The 16,233-nt window shown below is 36.2% G+C and overlaps 1 protein-coding gene across 1 annotated transcript in view; it reads right to left on the bottom strand.

Annotated features, from left to right (window-relative positions):
- The window catches only part of COL5A2 (collagen type V alpha 2 chain), a 148,228-nt gene extending 132,317 nt beyond the window's left edge, over positions 1 to 15,911 (bottom strand). Inside the window, exon 1 of the mRNA XM_037043777.1 lies at positions 15,631 to 15,911. Within this exon, the coding sequence (XP_036899672.1) occupies positions 15,631 to 15,727 (97 nt within the window). The 5' untranslated portion in view covers positions 15,728 to 15,911. The remainder of the gene's footprint in view (positions 1 to 15,630) is intronic.
- Between the last annotated feature and the right edge of the window lie 322 nt (positions 15,912 to 16,233).

Here is a 16,233-nt window from a genome sequence, read left to right as displayed (position 1 = left end):
CTTATTAGCACACAACCATCACTTATGCTTTGGGTCTGTCTCCAAGAAACCAACCTTTGCTCTCACAGGTGAGTTGGATACTCCTACACCATTATTTTTCACCACACTTATTATACTGTATTTTAGTTATTTGTTCATATGTTAATTCTCCTCCTATGGATGCCTCTTAAATACAGCATAGTGTATTAATCACCTTTGTGTCCCTATAGCCTGACTAAAGTCACTAAAAATAGAATAGGTAAGTTACAAAATCAACTTTTGTTTCTACTTAGTGGCCAGTAGTATGCTTTGAAGAATGTCATTTTTATGAGGTTTTGCACAAAAAGACACTAAATATAGCCCATCGACCCATAAAAGCCGACTCCATTTTTTAAGTGTGCTGCTATGTATAGGAAAATGTAGGAAAGATTGAATAATAGAATTAGGCAACAGTATGATAATTAACATAAAAATGGTGCTTCTAATCAGAAAGGTTTCAACGAGGATGTGTATCAAACTCAATTAGGACGTGAGGAATTAGGATTTGTGAAGGAGGGGAAGGAACACAGGCAAAGGGAGCGATGGAGTGAATGCAGGGGAATGAGTGCAGGAGTGTCCCCTCCCCTGGGACCTCCCCTCCAGTCATCCCGGCCCTCCACCTCTCAGGCAGCATATAGCAGGTGGCATCCAGGGCTCCCGTGTGTCCCTACTGCCTCCACCACAGCACAGACCAGGTGGCACCGTCTTTGACTTCATCTGTCCCCATTAGACAACTATCCCTTTGGGGGCAAAAATTAAATATTGTTTCTGTATCACCCAGTAAAGTGCCTGGTAAACAATAGGTATTCAGTATTTCCTGAATTAATGAATCATGAACAAGTGAGAGTAACTGCCCCATCGGCTGTATCATGAGGATATCCTCCCCTGCAGAGAAAAGCAAGTTGAAATTACCACCACTCGTGGTGAAAGTATTGTGTCTTTTAATAAAAAGTCAACTTTTTCAGAATCATCTGAAGTAGTTTCTAACGTTACTAACACACTTTTAAAATGTATTTGAGGGTAGAATGGGATTCATATCCCCCAAAGAAGTAAATTATTGTCAAGTGCTTTAAAATGGCCCAGTAAATCTCAGTCTCACTTGTTCAAGTGTGCATTAACCTAGAGCCTGGTGGCTTTCTCTGGAGTCTCTAATGTGAACATGGGTGGGAGTATTTGAGAGCACTTTCTTTAAAATCTCATGAGGTTTTAAATCTAATTGTTTTACATACCTGGATTAGACACACAAACTTCTTGTAAAAACTAAGGGGGGAGGGGAAGCTGTTTTTCAACTCCCAGAATACCTAGGAGTTGAAATTTTAGCAGCATTTAGAAACATAAACTTTTAGATGGCTCAGTCAGTTTAGTGAAGGAGTGAAACTGGGAAAAGAAACACAGAAATGGAGTCTTGATTTTCTGAAAATAGAAAAAAAATTGAATAAGAAGTATGTTCCAAAAAGTTCTGTTCTCAAGAAAAATCAAACCTTCTAAATATTCAGAGAAACAAATAATATTGCAAAAAAAACTAAGAACTCAAGAACAAGTATAAAATAAGGAATCAAGAACAAGTATGAAAATCTATCTACTCTTCAGGTAAAAGCCCATAACCTCTCTTCCTCTTTTTCTTTTTTCTTTTCTTTTCTTTTTTTTTTTTTTGCTGGGTAGAATCGCAGTTTACTAGGTTCAATAGTAAATTGTAAATCGTAAACAGTAAACAGTAAATAGTAAATCGTAAACAGTAAACAGTAAATAGTAAATCGCAGTTTACTAGGCTGTCAGAAAAAGTAAACCGTGTCTCCACTGCAAAGACGAATCAACTATGAGGACAAGAGTCTATGATACTGCTAAATCCTGACCACACATCCACCAAAAAATAGAGAGAGAACACTGGGACCATGGTTGGGATAGTGCCACACAACACACGATGCCTTTATCTATTTTCTCTCTAACTGAAAAGTTCAAAATTAATGTAGAATATACAAAATTTCTCATCAGGTTATTGTGAATTCTTTTCTCACAACTTTCTTTTACAACAGTATCTGAAAACTTTATTGTAAAACCATTGGCCAAAAAGAGGATTGTTTAATCGATATAAAGCAATAAATTGGCAGTTGTGTTCCTAACATGAATCATACATAAATAACCTGTAGAAACGTGGATCAAAACTTCAGATTTTAATTTACAAGTAGCTACAGAGATTAGGCATGGTGCCTCGATCTACCAAACCATGCACAAGATTCTTCACACAGTCGTGCAGCACAACTCAGACCTATGTGCAGAAAGCTTATGCAGACTCAAAGCAGGACCTGGTCCTGGATTCTGCATCACAGGGTTCACAAAGGAGGAAACTGAAGCACAGAGATTTTAAGTCACTTCACAACGTCACCAGGTTAGTTCATGGCAGAGCTGCAATTAGAATGCTGATTTCCTGTGTCTTGGTCCAGTTTTAATTTAGAAGCTTTTCTTTTAAATTATTTCAACAATTCATTCATGAAAGAAAGTAACAGTCTATTTAGTTGAGGCCTTCATCTCTTTAACTGCATGTTTCTCTCTGTACAAGTACACAGTCTTAAAATACACCGGAAAGTAGACAGGCCTAAGGGATGATGGAACCTGTGTCTAAACACTTGGCTCGGATTGCTGTGGATATTTGTCACCAGTTTAAATTTCTAGCTCACAGTCACCTTCTGACCCAGGGGAAAGGATACTATGCTACAAACAGGCCCTTAGAGCTTAACTGTGATTTTGAGGCAGGCTTCCTGGTGAGAGATGAATAGGGAAAAAGTAATAATAATAGTGGATTCAGCCTTCTGCCAGGAAGCTACAATACATTTTTGCTTGTAGAGAGACAACAGTTCAGTTATATTAGAAAAATCACATTTTGTTTTTCCATCCGTTCTGTTTATCCTCAAGTCAAAGCCTCTATTCTAATTTTTTCCTATTTATTTTCCTGGTTGGAGGCTTTGGGAGGTGCCTAAATAGTTATATAACAGGGTATTTTATTTTTCTTATTCAAGGTAAAAAAAAACAGCAACTTTGCTTTCTTTCATTTTCATGAACAGTTATATATTCCTTTGGATTATAATTTACTTAAAGCACTTATTTTGCGTCCAGCTAACTATTCATCATAGTAAAGGCATGCTGAAATAATAAACTACCTTTGCATAGGCCCTTCTAGTTGACACAAAATTTCCACAGATATGAATAATTTATTTTGAGCCTGTGAGAGGGTCAAATAAAAAGTATTATTCTCTTTGATAAATAAGAAATTAAGGCTCCAACACATTACATTTATAAAAACTTTATAAGGAGTCAGGGCTTTATTTCAGTCGTCTGACTCAAGGTCAGCACTCTCTGGCCCCTGTTGGCATGTTGAGTCAGTAGAAGCTGTGTGAGCTCACACAAGCTCCTCACGCTCCAGGGCCCACCCAGGTGGAGGTGTTTGCCATTCCTCACAAAAGCATTGCCCGAGGTTCAAGTTAAGCCCCTCATGACTCCAGTAAGACACTAGGAAAGTAAACAAATGTTTTATGTATTGAACACAGTTCCACTTTTCTTAAACAACTCTACCTGAAATAAATGTGCATACAATTTTCAAAGTCATTATATCAGGGAAAAGGGGACAAAATATAATGAGTATATATATATATATATATATATATATATATATATATACTGCCAAGTTTATGAAATGCATCCTAATACCAAAGTATAACTTCCAGGGTTTTTGCTATTTTGCTCTTCCTGACTTGCTTTGTGAATAATCAAGAGACCTGGCACAGTTACCGGTCTAGTCCAGGGGAAAAACAAAAGATAAAAACTTGTTATTGCCATTTCAAACTCCCAGTTCTATTTCTGCCCCCACCCTTCCGTGCTGCCCCAGGTACCTAGGACTTACTGCTCCCCATACCTTCTCCGGTCCAGCCTAGGAACTAGAGATGATCTGAAAATTATCTCTGTTGTAGAGAAAATAATCTGCAATGGCTCAATCAGGGAATCCATCCCAAAAACACTAATAATATTCACCTTCTTCAGTACCTATAAAGTGCCAAGAATTTTAATTTAATTCTTCAACATGCAGATGAGAAAATTGAATCTCAAGATCAGTAACTTGTTCAAGGCCACAAAGTTACAGATGGCAGAGACACAGGATCCCAATGCAAAACTCCAACGACCCATGCTCTAGTAACTGCCTGTTGAAAGTAAATGGAAAAGGTGAAGTGCTAAATGTAGAAATTGTCAACTGTTCAAGTCTCCAAGTGTAGAAAAACTGTAACAGTTGAGAACTGGCAAGAATTTTCCAGAATCAGAAAAATCTCCCTGAGACGAAGTCCTGTTCCTGCTGGCAATAGGCCTAATTGACAATATACGTGCAATTAGCTCAAAAGAATACAGATATAGTATTGTGGTAGGGTTTATTTATCTATTTATTTATTTACTTATTTTAAAGTGGCTATGGTTTATGAATATAGGTTTTTCAAAAATCAGAGGAATAGAAGAACAAAAATTAAGAGATACCACAAACTTCCCTAACCTCTTTGAAATCTCCTAAATATATTTTATAAATTTATTTACAAATTTATGTGAGGTGGGTATGCTCATGGAGCCCCGGGTTAGCTTGGAGCCTTACATTTCAGTGCATTTCAATGAGCAACTGTTCATTGGAACCCTGGTGAACCCACAGAAAATCCATCTTTCCATGCATGTGTGCCTTCCATACGATGCATAATCACAGGGTTCTATCTCAAAGACTCAGAAGTCCCCTTCAGAAACCCGGGGAACCTGGTAGGAAAATTTCCATTTTGGTTACACTTGGGCAACTTTCAGTTTCTATTAGAATGGGTTTGGAGTGATGCTAACGTTTTGATTGTATAATCTTCTGTGGACAAGGGCAGAATGCCCATAACAGCTGTGTTTCACCTGCCCATGTCAGCAGAACCTAATGGCCAGAGAATATTGAAGAAAAGATCATAGCCGGCAAATCATCATATAATGAGCTCACATTATAAGAGAGTTAAAATATTAAGCTGTGAAATAGAATAATAACTACAGGGGGTATGTGTTTTTATATTAGTTCCCTATGGAATAGGAAAGAAGAGGACACCAAACAGGTAAGTTTTGATAGTAGGTCAGGGTAGAAGGAAAGTCTGTAATTTAAAGAATTTGAGAGTGTGACATACAGATGGAGCTACAGGGTGAAACCTTTATTCTCAGCAGAATCCCAAAGTCCTCTCCTTGAAAGAGTAAGGAGGTTGAAAGTATATTTTCCTAAAAAATAAAATAAAATAATTTATTTAAATTTTTTTTCTAGTGCTGGCTGGTATGGCTCAATGAATTGAGTGCCAGCCCGAGAACCAAAGTGTTGCAGGTTCAATTCCCAGTCAGGGCACATGCCTGGGTTGCAGGCCAGGTCCCCAGTAGATGGTGCATGAGAGGCAACCACACATTGATGTTTCTCTCTCTCTTTTACTCCCTCCCTTCCCCTCTCTCTAAAAATAAATAAGTAAATTATTTAATTAGGTTTTTTCCCTAGAAATGAACCTGTTCATCTTCCTAGGGCTGTAGCAACACCATATCCATGGGACAGATGTGGAGGGATACAAGGAAGCTGAAATGAGAATGCCCCTGGCAAGTTTACAAAACATATTTATGCACTGAATATACACAAATATCATAAAAATACTAATTTAATTAAAATTTGAAAACACTAATTTAATTTTACTACATCATTCTTCAGGTACCCAAATAAACAGCACCAATGAAATGTTGGATATATTCACTGATGTATTCCGGTGGAACTAATTCAGTTGAAATTTTGTCTCATTCTCTACATAAAGTAATTACCCCACTTTTTAAAAAAATTAAACAAACAGATTCTAAGTATGCCAAAATCTTCCCCTGCTAATGAGAACTCCATTGGTTAAGAAATTTATTAGTTACTTTTCAGCAAAATTCAAATCAGTTTTACTCCACTTCGGGGAGAAAAATAAAAAGACAAACACATGCCTAATCTAACCAGTAGAGATGAAGATTGAGGGGTAATAGAGAAAAGCTGGAGAAAGAAGTTAGACTTTTTTATGAACACTCAGAAATACATAACCCTCCCAGCACCTTAACACTTGAACACAAGTTCCCTAACAGAGTGTTCACTCAGCTGTTCCTCCTTCATTGGTCCCAAGTCTTTTTTTTTCCCAGTACAAACTCATGTAAAAGAAAATTCTTGTACCAGAATCACTCATTTGCCTTGGAATGGCCAGTGCCCTTCTGCCCTCTCAAAAGAAAGTATAAGCCTTCTGCATAAAACTTCACAGGTTTTGTGTTTGTAGCCAAAGACCAGAAAACTAGAGACTTCTTTTTTTGTAGTTTGTCTTCCAATTATAACCCATTAGACTCACTATCTACCAGTTCATCCTACCAGAAATTCTAGTTAAAATTTTAGCAGTAACACAAGAAATATGATGCCCCAAATTAAACTGTAACTTAATCATTTGTTCAATATAAAACTCTGGAAGAAATTAATAAGAAAAGGCTTAAAAATACTTTCAAACTAGTATAAGTGAATCTGATAGGTTCTTCTACTTCAGGAGCCAATAATAAGCATGTAACTTATTTAAGATCAATAAAATACTAATTTCTATAAATAAATTGTATTTGCTATTGGAACCATCCATATTTTGAAATGTTCAAAATGAAAATATTTAAAGATGATAGCCACAAAACAACCATACTGAATAATAAAGATTTAATTAAAAGAATTCATAACTACAAATTATCTGTTAAAATTTCACATGCATATCTCCTTCTAAGTCAAAACCACCAATTTGTGGAAGTTTGAGAAACTGAGAAAAAATGCAGTAAAGTCTGAGTATGAATAATGTGCCTACATTCTTCATCAGTTTCTGCTCTCTGGAGTCAGTTTCATAAATCTCTCTTGGGAGTGAACAGAGTACAGAAACCAGCAGCCTTTGGAAAATGAAGACACTTGCTTCAAAGTCTGGGAAAAGACAGTCACCCTTATTACTGTATCCAAATAATCCTGAGAGCTGCCTTGTAAAACCCTGTACATTGAAGCAATTCCTCTGATTCAAAATGCAACCCAGAGCAATGCAGTGTGAAAATAAGCTTCCAGTTTTTATCAGAGACATTTACAACTATCATATTTTCAGAGTAAACTCTGAGACAGACAGAACTGGTAGACAGGCATGAGGTAGCACTGGGACAAGGAATGGGTCATGCTTGGCTTGCTCACACACTGGGAACAATCACAGAGAACAAAGTGTGTGTTTGCAGGGTATGAAACAGGAGAGAGGGAGTGATGTTTCCAATCACATGGCCATTAGAAAGTCTGCAATGGAAAGAGATTTTTATTTCTTCTGTTTTGTTTGTTTGTTTTTAGGAGTAAACCTACACAAAGAAACAATACAATAAAACTCTTTTATTCAAATAATAAACTTTTAAAATGAGCTTAAAATATAGCTCATTTCATATTCAATAAAAATATTAATGTATTGTCAAAATGACCATAATAGAATAGTAGATAAAATCTGCATTTTAAGTTTTACACTAGCCTTTAATCTCTTTGAGAGCACAATTTGTTTATTTTTTGACATCTAACATTTTTGTTCTCATAATCACCTAAGAAGCATTTATTTTAATTGCTATATTACTAAATAGTAATGGAGTATTAATCTCGACTATAAATTGATGAGCACCTACTATTAATGAGTAACCATACTACTACATAGATTTACATATATGATGGTCTTTAGCATAATTATTTGAAGTAAATATTATTTTCTAATTTTGCAGATGAAAAAACCAAGACATAGAGATATCAAGAAAATTGCCCAAGAATATTCAAACATAATTTGAAAAACTTGAATTTGAAATCAGTTCACTCATACTTGAATGAATAAATGGTGAAAAGTTAATTTTTAGATTTTTAGGAATAATATTCATTTGGCATATATGCATAGAATAATTATTATGTACCAAATACAAAAATAATAAATTCATGACATGAAAAAGCAGAAGTTAAAAATGGAAAAATGTATGTGAGTGTAGTGAGAGGTGGGAACTATAAGCAATTTCTTATTTTGAGGCAGAGAATGACAGCTGATACGGCTAAAATTCTAGAAACGGACCAGATCATGGAAGGTCTTGTATACTATACTTAGGAGCTTCAACATTATTTTTTCTTCAAGTTGTGGGAGTCAATGAAGATTTTAAGAAAGGTAATGGCATGATTAGATTTTAATTCTTTATTACAATGGCAAAAAGCAGGTATATAAACCTGTAGGTGGTCACCTGGAAGGCAAAAAGACAAATGTAGATGCTATTTTAGTACTATGGTAATAATGATGAGGACCGGAACCTAGGAATTCATAGTAGAAAGGGAGAGGAGGTATATTTGAAAAATATTTAGCAGCTAAAATGGCAGAATTTTGTGACTGATTGGAATTTTTGAATGACCAGGTAGAATGATATTACCATTAACTGATATAAATCCTATAAGAAAAAGTTCTAAGGGATATAGGAAGATAAGGAACCACAAAGCTGGGAAAAAGGTCAGGGAGGGAAAGGGAGAAATTCAAAGAGTAGCTTCTCTCAGGAAAGCTGGAGTGGTCAACGATATCACATAAAGAAGAAGGGCCTAATAAGAGGTGAAAGGGGACTGCTGGGACACCACACGTGTCAGTCCTCATTGCATTAGACCCACTTAGGCAGAATGGAGGGGAGCAAAGTCAGAGTTCAGTAGGATGAGTAAGGGTAGGGAGGCAGAGAGAAAACTATAATACTCCTAAAAAAAAAAAGCAATGGGCTAAAGATAAAGAGAGGGTGGGAGTTAGGCCCTGGGAGAGAGCTGAGCTTGTTTATGGGCTGATGCGGAAGAGTCCACAGAAAGGAAATGACTGAAGTTGTGGAAAAGAGAGCACGATTGATGGGGTAAGTTCCCTAAGGTGAATGAACAAAATACGGAAGAACAATGAACAAAATACAGAAGAACAAATCCACAAGGCTTTTCAAGACAAATTGAAAGATTTGGTGAAAGTGAAAAATAGACCACAAAGGTTTGTGATGACTGAAATCAGATTGTAATATCACTTTCCATGTCTCATTTAAGTGCTCTAAAATTACCTTCAGGTAAAACTCCCAAATGACTCTCCTAAGAGTCTCATTAAATTGACAGGATTGTGTACAATTGGCCTAATTTTATATGCAGATCCTGAGTCATAGCGAGGTTAAAGGACTCTGCAGGTTGGAAAACTGCTCAATCCCAGGGGAGAACCAGAACCCATGTATTCCACTGATGGCTGGACTAGGGCTCACTTCACTCATTCAAGTTTAGAGACTATATCAAGCCTATGATGCTTATGTTGTAAGCAATGTTTCCACCAAAATATATAGTCTGTTGTAATCTTAAAGTGAATTTATAGCCCTGGCTGGTGTTGCTCAGTGGATTGAGTGCTGGCTTGTGAACCAAAGGGTCGACAGTTTGATTCTCAGTCAGGGCACATGCCTGGGTTGCTGCAGGTCCCCTGTAGGGGGCGCTCAAGAGACGACTGCACATTGATGTTTCTCTCCCTCTCTTTAAAACACAAAACAAAACTGAATTTATAATTCTGATTAAGCAAACATCCAAAAAAGAAAACAAAAAAAACTGTGACTATCTTTTCTCCTTCCTACAACTAAAATTTAAAAGAAGCATATGAACATTTTTTAATTTGAACATTAGATCAGAAAACTGTAGGGACAAATTTCCACTAATATATTGATATTAATTATTAATATTATTAACTTTACTGTCTTCTCTGTAGAAGGCAATATGTGGTTAAAGGAAATCCTGTGGTATTACAATTTCCCAAATACATTATTCCTTAGAAAATATAGCCCTGGCTGGTGTAGCTCAGTGGATTGAGCATGGCCTGAGGACCAAAGAAAATATATCCAGGAAAAGATGGAACCATCTTGATTTCTTTCAAAGGGTTCAGTTTTAAACAAATTAATAAAATAAAATAAAAACACTAAGGCCACCAATATGCTCACAACTTTAAGTCAAAATTTTCCATAGGATTAGCAGCTCCTGAGCCAGGAATAGATTCTCTTTTAAACATCGACTACAACAGCTCAATAGTCTTACATGAAATTTACATGGAAAGAACATTAAAAGAAAACTGAATTATCAATATCTTCCCTACAATTCCACTGTCTTATATAATCTTGTGTAATTTACTCAAATTTATGCACTAGATTCAATTAATAATAAACAATTTTACTCTTTCCCCCTACCATTACTATATCTCTCATTTGTAAAGAAAACTTCTTAAGGTTGTGATCTAAAGGCAAAAAAGAGTAGGTCAAAAAGTGACTGATCCATTTTTAAGTTCTTTATGAATGTTATATTAGGCCAAGTGATGATGCATGAATTATCCTACAAGTAGGAGCAAACTGTTGGATTAAAAAATTTCATTATGTGGCCATGGATTAATATGACTCCAATCTTCTAAGTCCCAGATCCTCAAAACAAAGCCTTCTCTTCTCTTTCTGTTTTCACCTCACATCCCTTGTTACATTCGCTTCTAGAATAATCAACACAGTGAATGTCAGGCCTGTAGTGATAGTGCTAACAGTGTGAAAAGCAGGAAGTAAAAGCAAGAAGAGTGAAAACAAAAACTATATATTCTCCTGGAGTAAGTTTGAATAACTTGTGTCCTTTGCATAGAATGATTCACCCACCCTGCAAAGAGGAGAATTTGGGCCTTGAGTTATTTCTCCAAAAAAGGATGGTGAATTTGCAATGGTTTACATGCAGACTTTAATTAGGTACCCTTATAAGTGAAAGGGATAATTAGAATAGCAATTTAATACCAAAGTCACAGTGTGTGGCCTTGGAACAAGAAGCCAACTGGTCCACATCAAGATCAAAAGCTTGTTAGGCAGAGATTTAATACAGTGGTTCACCAACATAAAGCAGTATCACCTAGAAAGCTTTGCAATTCTCATCCAAATCTATTAAATCGGGGTATTTGGAAAGGAGGGAGTCTACAATCTATATTATTAACAAGATCTTTAGGCGGGCCTTCATGCAGCCAGCTCAATACTTACTTGCGGATTGCTTACCAACCAACATAGTTATCAAAATATACATTGTGTTCATCAACAAACATAAAGCATTCACTTTATCATCTACCAATCTATCTCTCTCTCTCATAGAATTGCTCTTCAAAATAAAGACTTACTTTAGTTTGCATAAAAGTTTTAAAAACTTGTAAATTTGTCTGAATAGAATGAGGAAACAGAATGGCTACCTAATATTTAAGTGCCATTCAGTGTTCTTGACTTTGTAGTCTAATCAAAAGTGAGCAATAGCCAGGGTAGATCTGGTCACTCAGTTATATTCTGTCCATTGAAACTAGAAGACCCATCTTTTCCACTGAAAGTAGCTCACACTGATGCTCAATGAGGTCAGGACTATAACTGACTCCTAATAGCTATTCTCCCTTTTATATCCTTTATAACATACATGACGCTATTTAGTAGAGTATCGCCAGTGTCACTCAACTGAAAAACTACATTTCCTAGTTGCCCTTGTAGTTTTGTGTGACTACATGACTAAATTCTGGCCAATTATAAGTAAGTGGAATTGGTATGATTTTTGGTATTGGTATTATTTTTAATAATATCCATTAAAAATTAGAGAATTGCAGGCTTTGTCTTGCATTCTCTATACAGATGCCTGGAAAGTAAATGTAATGGCTGGAGCTCCAGTATCCATTTAGGACCATAACTTCAGGATTTTATTCTGGGAATATGAGAATATGGAGCTTTAAGAGACTGAATCCCTGATGATTGTGTAGAGGCAATATATCAGCCTTTTACTACCTAAGAGCTTCTTTTATATATTTTTCAAAAACACCTTTTTTTGCCCTGGCTGGCGTAGCTTAGTGCATTGAGAGCGGGTCTGCGAACCAGAGGATCGCAGTTCCATTCCCAGTCAGGGCACATACTTAGGTTGTAGGCCAGTTCCCAGCAGGGGACTCATGAGAGGCAACCATACGTTGATATTTCTCTCCCTTTCTCCTTCCCTTCCCCTCTAAAGATAAATAAATAAAATCTTTAAAAAAACACCTTTTTTCATTGTTTAAAGTACTGTATGCTGCTATATGTAGCTGAACCTAGATTAAAATATCCACTATAGAAAATCTGTATGTACTATATGACCCAAAGTATCTGTTTCAATAATAATGAGTTTAATACCATTTGTGAGTGAATATATACGCTATGTATTCATATTCTCTGCTTCCTTTAAAAGCGATTCCATCCAAGTATGGTTGATTGTCAAGCATCAGCTTCTTTATATTTGTATTTTAACTATGAAATAAATGGCAGTTATACTCGTAGGCAATAAAATGCACAAGACCATGATAGAGAAAGGATTGTGAGTCTCTCATCTCTTAGTAACAGAAGTCAGCTTGGGTCAAGGATATCAGTGTAGGGCTGCAACAAGAGGGTTGCAGATTTATGGTCCATGATCCAGACTTGGCACTCAGATATAATGTATTTGGCTTATGCAATGCTTTCTAAAAATGTTAGTTTCAAATGCCTTAAAGTGGGCATGCACCTTCCGTTCTCTGCAGGCCCATCATCCTCTGTTGATGTGCGAACACGTGCTTGCTTTACTTGTTTGAGTTACCTGTCTGGCTTCTGAAAAGCACTGGCATTTACTGTCTCTGGAAATAAAATAGTACATTTCTCTCCACCGCTCCTCTGTTGTTGAAATTAATGATTGATGGCAAAGATTATTTTCTAAGATTAAGAATATCCAGTTTTGAGAGTAAGAATGTACTCATATAGAGCTCATTAGGTGTTAGACCTTTATTTAGGAATATAAAAGTTACTATAAACATACTAGTATTTTTTCCTACAAAAACACAAATGGGAACCTTTCAAAACACCCCCCACCATAAATGCAAATACACAAAAACTCATGAAAAGCTCATTTTGTCATCTTAATTCTGATTTCTGTTACTTAATAGTTTCTACTAAAGTTAACCCAAGGCCCAAACTTTTTCCTTTCAGTTTTTACAAATTTAAAAAAATTGATTCAGTTCCTAAAGATTGTGGCCTGAAAAGCCTAAAACTTCATTTAAGTCCTTTATTGTCATCACTCATAAGTATTTCTATCAGGCACGCTTATGTTTTATATTTTGGTAAATAACCACAGTCAATTAAAGAATAATATACCTTGAAGTCTTAAAAGAAAAAAGGTTTGTAAATATGTACTTACATGTGACAACAGGCCTCTACGTTTCCAAGGGGACATATTTGTACATAAAGTCAATATCACATTATGACTTAGTTACAGTTAAAACAGGAAAAATATACTTGTTTTTCACGTATGCCTTAGATATTTTAATTTAAAGCATCTACCTAAGTTTGTTCCTCCTCAAACCTAAAATCACATGGGGTTTCAGAATTCTGACACTGTTATGAAGCTTATGACAGGCCTGAACAGGGAAAATAAAGTATTGACAACTATCCACGCACCATAACTTAAACCAAAATATGAATGATAAGTATCACTTTCATAACTCTGGATTCTGACATTTATTTCTATATGACCTTTAATTAAGGCCATTACTACTTTCTTTTGCATTGACTTATCACATATATCTTCTTAGGTTGAGTAATTAAACAGAGGAATTTATTTTTGCAATATGCATGCAAGCAATTACTCTTTTTCTGTAAAGCCTGATATTTGGAATTCCAGTATCTGTGCTGTTTGGTTATATTGGTGGGAGAGGAATCGGTGTGGAGTTGGGGACATTTTTTCACCAAGGATCACATTCCCAACATTTATGTAAATTAGTATTGAAAAAAATTAAACTCCACTCATTTTTCAGAAACACCTACAGAATAACTACTATGTGGGAAAATCTTTTAACATGTGGCCTATTCCATATATCTTTTGAAACAGTCTTTTAGCTTATTCACATGTTTGAGTATTTCCATACTTTATAAAAGTATTTATTTTAAAATATATTCACAAGGAAAGTTGTATTAAGTTTCGACTTGAAGTTGTTGGTTGCTCCGTGGGGGCAGGGAGTCAACTGTTCCTTTTATAATCAGAATTTCTATTTCTATGATAATATTCTGTATTTCCTTATCACCTTTTCTGACTTCTATTTCCTATTCAATTATATCCCTTACCCTTCCAAACAATATGGTGTTCACACCATTACAAAGAAACTCAATAGTTTTTAACTTTTATAAATTGCCTGACTTTTAAAACATAAAAAGTAACAGAAATTCCAAGATTTTAGAAAGTGCCCCCTCTATGGGACTCCACACAGATTGTTGGGTATTCATCCAGACTTTTATTTTTACCCTTTAAACTGTTTTTTAGAACTTCTGTCCTCTAGATTAATTTTATAAACACCATTAAAGCAAAAATACACAGAAGCAGGTATATATATATATATATATATATATATATACACACACACACATGTATACATGTGTATATGCATGCATATATGTAATTATATGTGAAAGACAGTAACAGAAAAGTTTAATAAATGTGCTAAATTTTAGAAGCTCAAGCTTGATATTAAATAGTTATGAAAATCTATATGCCCTATTAAAAGAGTACATGTCTGTTTTTGAAATTTCAGCCCTGGAAAGTGAGAATTTAATGATCAGTAGAACCAATTTAAATATTTTCTTGATTCTATATCAGCCATGCATTTTTGTTTAACCACACCATAAAACTCAACTCTAACACATGCAAATTGCAAAGGAAAAAAATTGTTAACCAGGCGACATTTGTCTTAAATAAAAAGAAAAGAAGCTTGTATCTAAAGGATAATGTTCATACAAATAGTCAATGATAAGTAAATTATAGAAGGCGTGCTGATTTCCTGCCTCCTGCGATCCAACAGGGAACCAGCACTGTCCTGATAATGAAGTCAGGAGGGTGGGAAAATACCACTGTTTAAGAAATCTGGCTTCTATCAGCCTCTGTCATGGAGAAATAAAGGAGACTGTCTCCAAGCAGGCAGAAGCGAGTTTAAGATCACAAATGAAAATGGGAAAGAAGTGAAAGCCTGTGAGGAGAAAAGAACAAGTAGCCAAAGACAAAGAAAAATCGGTTATCAGGGTGGCTGCAGAGGTTTTCCTGAACAAAGAATTTTATGAAGCAGCTGAAGTTCCTCACAGAGAAGACCCCACCCTGCCCAGCCTCGGCTGCCACTTTTCCTGGCTCTGGAAACTCCAGCCCACAGAACAGACAGAGCTCCTCTAACTGAAAGTGCCTGTAGTGCTCCGTTTTAAGCATTCTTTTCTTTTAAACTTTCCACTCTCCATATTCAAGCAAAAGGACTTATCCTAGGTTTTCCCAGAAATATTCAGTAATGTACTCTTCCCATCGGCAGATGCAGAAACTACAGACTTACAAACATCCCCATTGTCTTCTAACCCCGTTTCCAGGTGCTGACAGCCCCCTTCTCAACTTCAAGCCAGAACCTCCTCTTCACACTTTTCCTGAGGCTTCACATTCCCCTTATTCCCCAAACCTTGTAATAAACAGCACAATCAAAGCAAACGCAAACTCACCATCTTCGTCTTCTTCCTGGGCTTTTATTGAGACAAATTGCACTAATAAAACAGTAAGAATGAGGAGAGGTCTTGCTTCCACCCAGTTTGCCATCATGTCTAAATATTAGACATGTGGGTCCTCCTGGGAGTGAAAAGTAGACTCTAAGGTTATTGTAGCACCATGAAGTCAACTGTGGGCTCTTCTTTCAGCACCAGCCCCAGGGCAGCCTCTGCAAACCCCCTTTTTCAGCACCAGCTCCAGCACAGACTGCGAAAAGTTTTTTCAAGCGATGCAGCTTTAAATAGGAAGAATGCTGCCTCCACTTCTTTTCCTGCCCCTTTTCAGCTTGTTCAGGCTCATAACCATCCAGTGTCTGCCAAGCAACGGTCTGATTGATGGTAAACAACCAAATCAGAACACTCGCCTCTGTGCCTTAAACTTTTCCTATTTCATTTATGTTTTAAACATAAGTGGGGCTTAATCACAGAAACAAACGTTTATTTCTCCTTTTTAAAAAGAAAGCCTGTTGGAAGGAAAGAGTTTTTACTCTCCCCTCCCTAACCCTTCCCCCAGACACGCACCCCTTAACTTTTTCCCTATAAGCTGAGAGAGACATTAGG

This window comes from Sturnira hondurensis, unplaced genomic scaffold, assembly GCF_014824575.4.
Source record: "Sturnira hondurensis isolate 20B ecotype Veracruz unplaced genomic scaffold, ASM1482457v3 Scaffold0004136, whole genome shotgun sequence".
Lineage (NCBI taxonomy): Eukaryota > Metazoa > Chordata > Mammalia > Chiroptera > Phyllostomidae > Sturnira > Sturnira hondurensis.
This window is presented reverse-complemented; position numbering and strand designations above follow the sequence as displayed.